General features: G+C 56.1%; 2 protein-coding genes across 2 annotated transcripts; one reads left to right on the top strand and one right to left on the bottom strand.

The window, feature by feature from the left end:
- Positions 1-6,051: 6,051 nt before the first annotated feature.
- Positions 6,052-7,244, bottom strand: LOC120395117 (heat shock protein 30C-like). Its single transcript, XM_039519282.1, has one exon. It carries the CDS (start codon positions 7,174-7,176, stop codon positions 6,517-6,519), a length of 660 nt encoding a protein of 219 aa, XP_039375216.1. The 5' UTR covers positions 7,177-7,244; the 3' UTR covers positions 6,052-6,516.
- Positions 7,245-8,297: 1,053 nt separating this feature from the next.
- On the top strand, positions 8,298-9,549 carry LOC120395121 (heat shock protein 30C-like). Its single transcript, XM_039519292.1, has one exon. The coding sequence runs from the start codon at positions 8,403-8,405 to the stop codon at positions 9,087-9,089; it is 687 nt and encodes a 228-aa protein (XP_039375226.1). The 5' UTR covers positions 8,298-8,402; the 3' UTR covers positions 9,090-9,549.
- The last annotated feature ends 4,497 nt before the right edge of the window (positions 9,550-14,046 follow it).

Below are 14,046 nucleotides of genomic sequence, written 5' to 3'. Positions count from 1 at the left end.
CTCCGGCTGCGGCACCGCCCACTGTCCCTCTAGACTCTCGCAGTGCCGCCACGGCACCGGGCCACTCTTCCGTGCAGCAACCAAGAGTGCCATCGGCACCAAAATCTGCCCAGGGACGCTCTCTCTCGCCAAAGGCGAAGAAAGGGAAGGCCACTGCCTCTTCGGCACCGCCTGCTCCGAAGCACCAGAGCGCGCCCCGACTGGACCGCCCGGCACCGAAACCTGCCGCGGCACCGGCTCCTCTGGCGCAGACGTTTCTGCCGGCACCGTCGACTCCAGCCCCTCAGAGGCCGTCGAGTCTGGCACCTATGACCTCCCCGGCTCTGGCCGCGGTAGAGATCCAACTGCCGTCGACTCCGGAGACTTTCGCAGAGGCGCGGGACCTTATTGCGTTGACAGACCCGGCTGTGCCTCCGCCCCCGGCGCCGCCGGTGCGGGCGCCCCGTTCCATGGGCAAGCCGTCAATGCTCAAGCCGCCTGCCGGCACCGAGTCCGACCGGCACCGATCCCGCTCCCGGTCTCACCAGCGCTCACGGTCCCGACGCCGATCTCACTCCGGGTGCCGATCGCAACGCCGCTCGCAGTCCCGGCACCGCTCGACTACGCGGCACCGTTCAGACTCGCGGCACCGGTCATTGTCCCGCTCTCTGACTCGTCGCTCCCGGCACCGTTCCGGATCGCGGTACCGCTACGGCCGCCGCTACTCACGCAGCCGCTCCCGGCACCGAGCATGGAGATCCCGGTCGACCTCCCGGCACCGTGCCGGTCGGAGGTCCCGTTCTCGCTCCCGCTCTCGCTGTTGGGATGCCTCCCGGCACCGGTCGCCGCAGAGGCGGGAAATGCGATCAGTTGGCACTTCGGCACAGGGGTTATCCGCTCCTCCCTGGCCCTCCAGGCACACCTCGGCCTCTTCACATGCCGACAGCTACTACGTCGACGAACATGACCCTCAGGTCCCTTCGGGAGTCTTCCAGCAGTCCCACTACGTGGACCAGGACCCTCATCACTGGCGTTATTGGACCCCTTGGGCCTACCACCAAGCTCAAGGCGCTCCTGTGCCTACCATGCGCACCGTACCACACGAGTCACGCATCCCGGAGGCTACAATAAGCCGCCCCCCAGTTGACACTGAGGTACCATCGTTCGTAGAGGAAGGTAATCAGCCTGCCCAGTAACCTCTGGAGCAGGAACCTTCCCAGGTCCCAGACGCTGAGCGGGATACCATCATTCCCGGGATGTCTTCTTCTTCCTCTTCCCCGGATGAGGCGGTGGCAGGGTCATCGTCTGCAGGTCCCCCGCCAATTGACTTACGGGCACACCAAGAGCTTCTTCGCAGGGTGGCATTGCGAATGGACCTACAAGCTGAGGAGGTATCGGAAATGGACGATCCGATAGTGACCATTTTGTCAGCGGACGCTCCAACCCGCGTAGCCCTCCTTTTCATTAAGACTATCCAGGCGACTGCTGATAGCTTATGGCAGACTCCGTCCTCTATTGCGCCCACAGCCAGGGGGGTGGAACGCAAGTACATGGTCCCTTCCAAGGGATATGAGTATTTGTATGTACACCCTATCCCCTCGTCGTTGGTGGTCCAATCTGTCAACGATAAAGAGCGACACGGCCAGCAAGGCCCGGCTCCTAAATCAAAGGAAGCCAGGCGAATGGACTTGCTTGGTCGCAAGGTCTACTCTGCTGGCGCCCTGCAGATCCGAGTGGCTAACCAGCAGGCCTTGCTGAGCCGTTACGGACATGACACTTGGGCTGAGGTAGAGAAGTACAAAGAGCTCCTACCTCAGGACTCACAACAGGAGTTCACAGCCTTCGTAGAGGAAGGTAAAAAGGTAGCGCGCACTTCGTTACAAGCCTCCTTGGACGCAGCTGACTCGGGGGCACGTACTATAGCCTCGGGCATTACCATGCGTCGGATCTCTTGGCTCCAGAGTTCGACGCTTCCCCCTGAAGTACAGTACACCATTCAAAACCTTCCTTTTGACTCCAAGGCTCTGTTCTCCGAAAAAACGGACTCTAGGCTCCAGAACTTAAAGGACAATAGAGTCATTATCCGTACTTTGGGGATGCATACCCCTGTGTGTCCTTCAATCCCTGGACTGGTGGACTGGTGGCTGACCCCGTCACACGTATGTGCAGGGGTCCCATTCCATGCTCCTCAACCTTCCCTTTCCCTGACGACGGACGCCTTGTCCCTCAGATGGGGAGCCCATCTCGGCGATCTTCGTACTCAAGGTCTTTGGTCGGTGCAGGAATTGAATATGCACATCAATGTCAGGGAGCTCCGGGCAGTGCGCCTGGCATGCCAGACGTTCCAAACTCGCCTCCGCGGCCGTTGTGTCTCAGTCTTTATGGACAACACAACGGCCATGTACTATATCAACAAGCAAGGCGGGACCCGCTCTTCTCCCCTCTGCCACGAAGCGATGCTACTATGGGAATTCTGCATAGCCCACTCAATACATCTGGTGGCGTCGTTCCTTCCCGGCGTCAAGAACACCGTCGCGGATCGCCTGAGCAGGTCCTTTCTCTGCCACGAGTGGTCGCTGAGAGCGGACATCGCTCATGCCATTTTCCAACAGTGGGGATTTCCCCATGTAGACCTATTTGCATCCCGATCAAACCGCAAATGCCAAGAGTTTTGCTCCTTTCAAGGCCTGTCACCGGGCTCTCTGTCAGACGCGTTTCTCCTTCCATGGACTCGTCATCTGTTCTACGCCTTTCCCCCGTTCCCCCTCATACACAGAGTCCTGCTGAAGCTCCGACGGGACAAAGCACGTCTCATCTTAATCGCGCCAGCATGGCCCAGGCAACACTGGTTCACCTCGCTGCTCCGTCTGTCGGTAGCCAGCCCAATTCCTCTGCCGCTTCACCTGGATCTTATAACGCAAGATCACGGCACTCTCCGTCACCCAGACCTGATGGCCCTCCACCTCACGGCGTGGCTCCTGAGTGGCTAGACCAGTCGGAATTGCGCTGCTCTGCTCCCGTGCAGCATGTTTTATTGAGCAGCAGAAAGCCTTCCACTCGATCTACCTACCTGGCCAAGTGGAAGCGCTTCGCTTGCTGGGCTCAAGCGCGCGACGCTATTCCTTCAGAGCTTCCGCTTCCGGTGGTCCTTGACTATCTCTGGTCGCTAAAACAGCAAGGCCTTGCACTGTCCTCTATAAAGGTGCACTTAGCGGCCATCTCCACTTTCCACCCCGGTGAGGGAGGATATACACAGTTCTCTCATCCGCTGACTACCCGTTTCAGAAAGGGCCTTGACCGTCTCTACCCCCAGGTGCGCCATCCGACTACCACCTGGGACCTCAATCTGGTCCTCAGCAGGCTCATGTCCCCACCCTTTGAGCCGGTAGCCACCTGTTCCTTGCTGTACCTGTCATGGAAGACGGTTTTTCTGGTAGCTATCACATCAGCCAGACGGGTCTCTGAGCTCAGAGCGTTCATGGTGGACCCACCGTACACCGTTTTTCATAAGGACAAGGTGCAGCTACGTCCACATCCAGCATTCCTCCCGAAGGTAGTGTCCGCGTTCCACAATAACCAGGACATCTTCCTTCCGGTATTCTTTCCAAAACCTCACGCATCCTCGCGACAGCAACGACTTCACTCCCTTGATGTTCGTAGGGCGTTGGCTTTCTATGTTGATCGGACAAGACCGTTCCGCAAATCCTCTCAACTGTTTGTGGCAATTGCTGACCGAATGCGAGGTCTTCCTGTCTCATCGCAGCGAATCTCCTCATGGCTCACAGAGTGCATATGCACCTGTTATAACTTGGCTAATGTCCCTTTGGGCCATCTCACCACCCACTCTACCAAGGCCCAGGCGTCATCCGCTGCCTTTCTGGCACACGTACCGATACAAGAAATATGCTGAGCGGCGACCTGATCGTCGGTTCATACTTTCGCCTCTCACTATGCTCAGGTCCAACAGTCGAGAGATGACGCAGCCTTTGGCTCTGCGGTCCTGCATAACGCCACGTCTCACTCCGACCCCACCGCCTAGGTAAGGCTTGGGAATCACCTAACTGGAATGGATATGAGCAATCACTCGAAGAAGAAAAAACGGTTACTTACCTTTGTAACTGTTGTTCTTCGAGATGTGTTGCTCATATCCATTCCACACCCACCCTCCTTCCCCACTGTTGGAGTAGCCGGCAAGAAGGAACTGAGGGTCGGGTGGGTCGGCTGAGGTATATATGGGTGCCGTTATGGCGCCACTCCAGGGGGCGCTCAGCCGACCCACTGGGGTTGCTAGGGTAAAAATCTTCCGACGAACGTGCACGCGGCGCGCGCACACCTAACTGGAATGGATATGAGCAACACATCTCGAAGAACAACAGTTACAAAGGTAAGTAACCATTTTTTCCCCTGACTAGTTTGAGAATTCTGTTTCCGGCACCTCTGGAGCTTCAGCTTCAGCTTTCGAGCAGCTGGGGAGGGCTTCAGCACCTAGCCGGCTTTGCAAGTGCTGATTGGAGGAAACGTTGGCCCCTATAGGCACTGTCACACTGCAGGACGACGGCACCTGTATTCCCCCTGGGTGGTCCAGGAAGGGCATCAGCCTTGGGCTTCTGGCACCCAGTCATCACGTCTCCTTGTGGATAAATGTAAAGTAATGCACATTGGAAAAAATAACCCCAACTATACATACAACATGATGGGGGCTAATTTAGCTACAACGAGTCAGGAAAAAGATCTTGGCGTCATCGTGGATAGTTCTCTGAAGATGTCCACGCAGTGTGCAGAGGCGGTCAAAAAAGCAAACAGGATGTTAGGAATCATTAAAAAGGGGATAGAGAATAAGACTGAGAATATATTATTGCCCTTATATAAATCCATGGTACGCCCACATCTCGAATACTGTGTACAGATGTGGTCTCCTCACCTCAAAAAAGATATTCTAGCACTAGAAAAGGTTCAGAAAAGAGCAACTAAAATGATTAGGGGTTTAGAGAGGGTCCCATATGAGGAAAGATTAAAGAGGCTAGGACTCTTCAGTTTGGAAAAGAGGAGACTAAGGGGGGACATGATAGAGGTATATAAAATCATGAGTGATGTTGAGAAAGTGGATAAGGAAAAGTTATTTACTTATTCCCATAATACAAGAACTAGGGGTCACCAAATGAAATTAATAGGCAGCAGGTTTAAAACAAATAAAAGGAAGTTCTTCTTCACGCAGCGCACAGTCAACTTGTGGAACTCCTTACCTGAGGAGGTTGTGAAGGCTAGGACTATAACAATGTTTAAAAGGGGACTGGATAAATTCATGGTGGCTAAGTCCATAAATGGCTATTAGCCAGGATGGGTAAGAATGGTGTCCCTAGCCTCTGTTCGTCAGAGGATGGAGATGGATGGCAGGAGAGAGATCACTTGATCATTGCCTGTTAGGTTCACTCCCTCAGGGGCACCTGGCATTGGCCACTGTAGGTAGACAGATACTGGGCTAGATGGACCTTTGGTCTGACCCGGTACGGCCTTTCTTATGTTCTTATGTTATGTTCTTGGCAGAGACCCCCATCTCTCTCCCTCCTGACCGGGGACTTTCCAGGCTCCACAGTTCCCTCCTGCAGCCCACCCTGACCCAAACAGCCTGCATCTGCGCTTTGCTTCCTCTTCAGAGCCGGAACACTCAGTGATGATTAGTTACTATCCAGCTCTTTCTGCTCAAGCACAGTCACTGATACGGTGAAAGCGTTACAGAGAAAGCACATTCCCAGCCAGACAAGAACCCACACGTGAGGGAGGGTGACCATGCTACAAAGCTGAAGTCAGCCCAGCTCCAGCCAAGGGTTCCGGCAAGCGTCAATCCTTCAAGCCCTTCCCTAAGGATTCCACGCCCCCACCCCCCTTAGAACTATAGTACAGACAGTCCCTGGGCCACAGTGATATGTAAACTTTGTACAGTCAAAGCTCCCAAGAGTACTGCAGGGCACTGCCATATATGTCACAGCTGTCTACAGGGTTACATGCCTCTGGGCCTGGTATTTGGTTACTCGTCTCCTCCCTAATCAGGCACTCTCCCCACTCCCCCTCAAAACAGCAACCCGGCCCTTTATCACAGCTGTTCTGCTCTTATCTTAGACCTGCACCCTACAATCAACAGCTCTGAACTCTCAAAACCATCATGTTCCCTCCCTTGCAGATTGAAAGGGGTCTCTGCAGAGAGAGATGAGAACTGAGCTGGGACAATGGCAGTTTATTTCCAGAAATAACGCAAAATGGTGAATCAAGCAGACAGAGCTCACCAGACAGCACGGTTTGTATTTACTAGAAAGGTTGGTATTTAATTTTCAAATTCAAACAAGTATAAACATTATAACAAAAACAAACAAACAAAGAGCAGAGAAATGGAGCATCCCCCAGTCACTGCTCTTACAGAGAGATTCTGGCAGCCCAGGAATATGCTCAGGACCATTCACACCCAGACCAAGCGCTGCTCTAGCTGGGCTGAGGGGAATCAATGAAACAGAGTCCCAGGGTTACTGGAGTCGGTGGCTGGTTTCAGGAATCTATGGGGCTGGTCGCCTCGCTCTCTCCTCCTGTCTCCATCTCGCTGCTCCCCGGTTCCTTTCCCTCCGTGGGCAGTTTTCCTTCTCCTGCCTTCACCCCCTGGCAGACACTGATGGGAATGTCTCTCCCTTGTGCCCCTGGCAGGGCCAGATGTGGTGCCTCGACGCAGAGCTGCCCATCCTGGGACAGGGAGCAGAGCACGGCCTCCACGTTCACGTCTTCCGGCAGGAGAGTTTCTCTGCGGATCTCCCTGTACTCGTGGGAGCAGACTCCAGCCTCCGACTCCGTTTTCTTCTCATGCTTCCCCGTCACCGTCAGCTTCCTCCCGTCCACTCTCACCATCAGCTCAGCTGGGGAGAAGCCGCTCACGTCCATGGAGAGCTGGTACGTCTCCTTCCCCTGCGCCTGGGACCCAGGCTCCTTCCCAGCACCCTCAGCCAGGGACTGGCTGCTCTGCCTCGGGGTCCTGCTCCCCTCGCCCTCCCTGCAGAGAAGGGGATAAGCCAGAAGGAGGGAGCATCTCATTCGCTCCATCTCGTCCAGGTGCGTCTGCACGTCCCCCACCAGCTGGTCCCAGAGGCTGTGGGGACCCGGCCGCAGGAGGCTGGACGCTGGGGCTCTGCTGCGAAGCCACACTCGGAGCGGGAACATTCTGCGCGGGGCTGGAGTAGCTGGTCCGAGTGCTGCTGCTGCCGCTGCCGCCGCTGCCCGGCTCCCTGCCTGGCTGCTACTCACTGTCTGCGGCAGCCCCAGCGCCGCCTTTTATACCGGGCTGGGGGCGGGCCGGGCACCTCGGGAACCTTCCCGCCCCTGGGGGTTGGGGGCGGGGCCGGGCGGGGGTGGGGGGGGGCTGGGGGCGGTGCCTGGCTCGGCTCGGCTCTGGGGCCCAGCAGCTTCTAGCAGCCGCTGGGGGGGCGGAGCTCCCGGGCTGGGCTTTGCTGGAGCCTTCCCGATCCCGCTGTCATGGGGGCGGGGGGGGCGGCTCAGCGCCTGGGGCAGGGGCGGGGAGCCGGGGAGACACTTCCCGGGCAGCTGTCTGGGCGGGGGAGGGGCCGGGTTGGACAGTGGACGTGCCACTATGCCCACATCAGCTGGGCGAACACGCGCACGTGTAATAAACAGTAACAGAGACTCGTGTCCGGTCCTGTTCCGGTCCGGGGGGGGTCACACCCGGCAGCTGTCTCTGACCCCCCCTCGCCTCAGCCAGAGCCTAGGAAGAGCCGCTGGGGGGAGGGGGTGGCTGAGCAGCAGGAAGAACACCCTGTCCGAGCGCCCCCCCCCCCGTCCATTCACAAGCACCAGGCAGGAGCTTCAGGGCAGCTGAGAAACCCTCCAAGTTTGGCCGCCCCACAAGGGGCAGATCCCGACCCCCGCGGGGGCAGCGGCTGGAACGGAGCGGGGGGGGGGCACTTTATGCCAAACGTGACTCTGGTTCCTCAGGGGCGGGGCTCTGTAACCGGGGGGAGAAATATCCCGTTCGCTGGGGGCGCCTCTGCCCGGCGCTGGGCCGGGAGCGGGGGGGTCTGTGCTACCGGGCTGGGAACCCCCCGGGCAGAGCCGGGCTGCGGCCCCTGCCCCGCCGCTGAGACCTCCCCCCCGCGGCTCCAGCCCGTGCCCCCGGCGCTGAGTCACGCCCTCCGCCCCACCCATGACAGCGGAATCGGGAAGGCTCCAGCAAAGCCCAGCCCGGGAGCTCGGCCCCCGCAGGAGCGGGAAGGTTCCCGAGGTGCCCAGCCCGCCCCCAGCCCGGTATAAAAGGCGGCGCTGGGGCTGCCGCAGCCAGTGAGCAGCAGCCGGGCAGGGAGCCGGGCAGAGGCAGCTCCAGCAGCAGCGTCTCAGCAGCTGAACTCGGACCAGCTCCTCCAGCCCCGCGCAGGATGTTCCCGCTCCGAGTGTGGCAGTCGCGTGACTGTGGCCCCGTGTGGCTTCGCAGCAGAGCCCCAGTGTCCAGCCTCCTGGGGCCGGGTCCCCATAGCCTCTGGGACCAGCTGGTGGGGGACGTGCAGACGCACCTGGACGAGATGGAGCGAATGAGACGCTCCCTCCTTCTGGCTTATCCCCTTCTCTGCGGGGAGGGCGAGGGGAGCAGGACCCCGAGGCAGAGCAGCCAGTCCCTGGCTGAGGGTGCTGGGAAGGAGTCCGGGTCCCAGGTGCAGGGGAAGGAGACGTACCAGCTCTCCATGGACGTGAGCGGCTTCTCCCCAGCTGAGCTGATGGTGAGAGTGGACGGGAGGAAGCTGACGGTGACGGGGAAGCATGAGAAGAAAACGGAGTCGGAGGCTGGAGTCTGCTCCCACGAATACAGGGAGATCCGCAGAGAAACTCTCCTGCCGGAAGACGTGAACGTGGAGGCCGTGCTCTGCTCCCTGTCCCAGGATTGGCAGCTCTGCGTCGAGGCGCCACGTCTGGCCCTGCCAGCGGCACAAGGCAGAGACATTCCCATCAGCGTCTGCCAGGGGGTGAAGGCAGGAGAAGGAAACCTGCCCACGGAGGGAAAGGAGCCGGGGAGCAGCGAGATGGAGACAGGAGGAGAGAGCGAGGCGACCAGCCCCAGAGATTCCTGAAACCAGCAACAAAGTCGAACAACTATGGGACTTCTCTGTATTGCCTCCACTCAGCGTAGCTTGTGCAGCAGATGATATTGATTTGAACGCTCCTGTGCCCATTCCAGGCTTTTCAGAGTTTACTCCAGCCATGCTGGAACAATTTGTATAGGGGGGTATTTAGAGTCATTGAATTAAACTGTAACCCCTTGTACACAATGGAAACCATTTCATGCCAGGGGGTGAAGCCGCATCCCTAGTTCCAGCACATCTGATTTACTCCATGTGATTCACTCTGTGAGAAGTGACTGTGACACCTTTTCTGGTTGCTCATTTCTGGTGTCTGCTGCACATAATGTTACCGGTCATTATTGTGAAAAATATTAATTTCAAAACTGTAAATAGTTGCTGGGTCTGTTTGTGTCTGTGTAACTGCTGCAAATAAACCCACCTCCTTGGCTTTTTATCGTCACCTTTTTCAGTCCAACTTCCAAACTGAACAGTTTGGGCCTGGGTGGGGGCAGGAGAGGCAGGGACCTGTTCGATGTTGCAAACGATTGAGGACAGGTCCATTTCGTAGCTCCTTGGAGCAGGTGCAATGGCTGGTAGCACAGGCTCTCCCAGCAGAGGGTGTCACTTAACGGAATAGTTGGTGAGAGAGGGTTTGATAAGCAAAGAAGTTAGTGTCCCGCATCCTTCTTCAGGTGCCCGCTGCATCAGAGGGCTCAGCATCCTGGAGAGTAAAGGGAAATAACTCCAGGGAGAGACCTACCGCTAGGAGCTTAAGCAATAGGCTCAGTGAACGGGAGAGAGCAGGGAGGAGGGTTACAAATAGGGGCTTCCTCACTCTCCCCCCCCCCCCCATCCGTGCAACTTACCTACCCCATCCTGCTGCCCTGAGGCCACGTGCATCAAGAGGGCAGCTGTCTGATAGCAGGGGAAATGCCCTGTGAGATTGACTTAGAGAGGCTCTGTGATGAGATGGCTTAGGCAGAAATGTCCACAAAGAGGCAGGGAGACAGCCTGAGGAAGGGTGTGGTGTAGTTAAGGAAACAGAGCAAATGCTGACCATGTTCAAAGTACATAGCTTCTTTTCTCCTAGCGTTGAATGCGGCTTCAAGACTGGCAGGCAGGGCAATTGCTCAGTTGTGGGGAGGGATAGCTCAGTGGTTTGAGCATTGGCCTGCTAAACCCAGGGTCGGGAGCTCAATCCTTAAGGGGACAATTTGGGGCAAAAATCTGCCAGGGGATTGGTCCTGCTTTGAGCAGGGGGTTGGACTAGATACCTCTTGAGGTCCCTTCCAATCCTGATAGTCTATAAAGATAGAATTCAGTTGTGAGTGCGTGACATGCCAATATTGCTACAAGATGGGCTTTGCGAGTTAAAATGCTAGTCCAGCATGGTTTAGATACACTGCAGGGACTGGTTGAGATGTCTATGTGACAAGGGTCAGCCCAGAATGGGGGATAAGAGACCATTCTGTACATTCACTGGGTCTAGCCCCTACATGAGCTTTCACAGGGTTTGAGGTGGGCCTATGACACTCTTGTTTGTGTGACATGTGCATGGGAAACACACAGTAAGAGCCACATGTGAAGTCTGGCAAGCAGTGTCACATATGTACAGCAACAGAGTCCTGTGTCACCTTCTAGACTAACAGACGTATTGGCGCATGAGCTTTCGTGGGTGAATACCCACTTTGTTGGATCCGACGAAGTGGGTATTCACCCACGAAAGCTCATGCTCCAATATGTCTGTTAGTCTAGAAGGTGCCACAGGACTCTCTGCTGCTTTACAGATCCAGACTAACATGGTGACCCCCTCTGATACGTGACACATATGTACACACCAGCATGCGGCCTAAATCCCAGACTTGTACACACCATTGTTGGATTTAATTTTCGAGAGTTTGCAATTGGAGAGGCTAGAACCTAGCCTCTGGGAGGAATGCTCCTGCAGATCACGAGTGGACCATTGCTCATGCTGAGTCCTGCTTAGAAGAGGGAGAGGACATAGGCTGTGTTCTCCTGCTGGGACCTGCCTCTGACCAGCAAGTCATCTAGATGTGGATTTTCTACCTCCTGAAATTCACAACCAGGCATTTGGTGAATACTTTCCATGCCATGCAGTGCCTGAAGGGCAGAACCCTGCTCCAGTAAGGGTTGGGCCTCAGTGTATCTGAGGCACTTTTGGAGGTTGGGGGGGCAGGTTGATGGCTATCTGGAAGTACTCGCAGATCGGACACTCACCAGGTTCTATCTCACTGCCATGGGCGATAAGAGAGAACAGAGGGAGGGGTGGGGCCATTCCACCCTTTATGCCCTCGTTCAAGAGCATGTGGTCTGGGGTGCACACATGGCCCCAATGGACTGCCAATCTCAGCCACATGCGGCGCATTCGCACCTACAACTGTTCCCCAAGCATAGAGCCCCTATTGGCCACCTCCACCCCACATGGAAAAGGAGGCAAAACACAATAAGGAAGGAGATTTTATTTCCCGGTGGCTGAGTGCATTGTAAACAGTGAAGCGTCAAACAGGAACCTGTGACCCTAACAGCCAACTGGCAAAGGGTGCACCCAACACAGGGTTGTCAGAATATTTAGCCAACCCGCACCTCGTAAGGTATCATATGAGAAGTGGTGACATGCTGGCCACTGAACCAAACTGTAAACCCTGGATATGATGGAAACCACTTCAAGCTGCAGCCCCAGCATCCCTAGTTCCAGCACCCATGTGTAAAGAGGTAGGTACATGTGCCAGAAACAGGTTCCTAACACAGGGTCAGACCGAGCAATCTGAGTAGAGCAAATAAACAGGTTTGTCCTAGACTAGGGAATGTGGATGTACCAGTCTGCTAGGGTCAAGTTCATAAGCCAGAGACAAGGAAAGTACGTCTACAGGAAACACCACGATCAAACCAACCGAAAGAGCTACTTCACAAGAGGCTGAGGAAGGCAGCATGGCATCTGCACACCAGCAGGGGAGATAGACTTTATCTGGGGATACACTTCAAACGACTACATTTCAAAGGGGCTACCAGACTATAAGGGGAGAGAAAACCCTTCGTTATCCAGCACTTAGGGCACGTCTATGTGGTCATTCCACAGGCTAAGGGGCTGTTTAATTGCAGTGTAGACGTTCAGGCTCCGGCTGGGGCCCTGCAAGCCAGGAGGGTCCTAGAGCTCAGGCTCCAGCCCAACCATCTACACCACAATTAAACAGCCTCTTAGCCCAAGCTTCATATGCCAAGTGTGGACACACCCTCAGGGATATAGGGGTCAGCATCCTCTGCTTCTGTGAAGGTTGGACCCTCTAGCCCAGTGGTGGTCGATCCTAGAGGATCTCCCAGTCCATCGCCATCTCCAGTGGTGCAGCGTGGCTGCTGCTAAGGCAGACTCCCTGCCTGCCCTGGCCCCACGCTGTGCCCAGAAGCAGCCAGCACAGCCCCCCGGAGCAGGGGGTCTCCCTCCATGCACTGCTCCTGCCTGCAAGCGCCACCCCCACAGCTCCTATTGGCTGGGAGCTGTGGCCAATGGGAGCTTCAGGGGCGGTGCTTGCAGAGCAGCTGCATGCAGAGCCACATGCCCCCCCCCAGGGCTGCAGGGGCATGTTGGCCCCTTCCAGGAGTGGCATGGGGCTGGGGTAGGCAGGGAGCCTGTCTTAGCAACAGCTATGCTGTGCCACCAACCAGAAGCCACCAGACATAAATGCTGCCCAGCAGGAGGCTGCACCCTAACTCCCATCCCCCTCCTTTAGCTAGCACCCCAACCCCCTACCCCAGCCCTGACTCCAAACCTCTCCCGGAGCCAGCACTCATACCTCCTCCTGCACCCCACTCCCTCCCAGAGTCTGCACCCCCATCCCCTGCCCCAGCCCAGAGCCCCCTCCCACACTGTGAACCCCTTTGCCCCAAACCCCAACCCAGTGAAAGAGAGCAAGTGACAGAGAGCAAGCGACAGAGAGGGGCGGGGATTTGGGGAAGCGGGAGGACTCAGGGAAAGGGCAGGGTAGATCCTGGGTTGCCCTTAAATTCAAAAAGTGATCTTGGGTGTAAAAAGGTTGGAGATCACTGCTCTGGCCTGTGGGGCAGGAGATACTGGTAGCTTGAGTATGCGACAAATTGGTTTAGGCAAAGATTGTAACTTTCTAAAGTTAAGTTTTAGTGCCTAGAAAGCAGGTTGTTTTGTTTGGTTTGTAACCAGCCCTGTCTCTCTCTCGCTCAGTATCATGTCAATCATTGTTATTAGTAAACGTATTCTAAGTTTTACTATAAGCCACCTCAGTGCCATGTATTAAAGGCTAGTATGTGCGTGTGCTGTCTCCTTGGAGACGGGGACTTCATTTCTGTCGGCAGCCCGGGGGAGGGACTGGACGCTGCGAAGAGATGTGTTGGGGAACTCCTGTTCACTGAATGGTACCTGCCAGGTGTGGTTTAGACTGTAGGTGGTTGCTGGAGGAGTGGCCAGACCGGTGTGGCAGGGGCTGTCACACACGCTCTCTCTTGCGGAGGCAGAAGGGTACCAGCCTGGCTTACTGTTCTAGGCTCCCTAAGAAGAGTGTCACAGAGCCATTACAAACCCCACAGCAGAGGCCACGTGATTCCTGGGTTCTTTACAGCGATGTTACTGCCATCCCTACTCCACAGAGAACAGACACATCTAACTGGCCGACCCCCCATCTCCAGCCAACCCCCTGCTGCACCCACTGCTATCTTCATTAAACTGAACGCTAGGAAAGACATCTAAAGCCAGCAGGTTCCGACTTCTCCCCCGTGTGTGACTGGAGAGAACCAGCCTCTGTTCTGCTAGAGCAGGGGGCAGATCTTTTATTTTTAACATTTATTTGGTTTAAGGCAAGTGGTGTTTTCTCTTCTTTTCTAAAGAGGAAACGCTTCAGCCAGAATGTGCGTGAATGTTCCAGGGAACTGCCGAAGATGCTAAGTTTGATCGCTGCTGTTCAACAGAAACTGCCCCAGA

The sequence above is a fragment of the Mauremys reevesii genome, unplaced genomic scaffold (genome assembly GCF_016161935.1).
Source record: "Mauremys reevesii isolate NIE-2019 unplaced genomic scaffold, ASM1616193v1 Contig96, whole genome shotgun sequence".
Classification (NCBI taxonomy): domain Eukaryota; kingdom Metazoa; phylum Chordata; order Testudines; family Geoemydidae; genus Mauremys; species Mauremys reevesii.
Note: the sequence above shows the minus strand (reverse complement) of the source record. Positions and strands in the feature narration are given on the sequence as shown.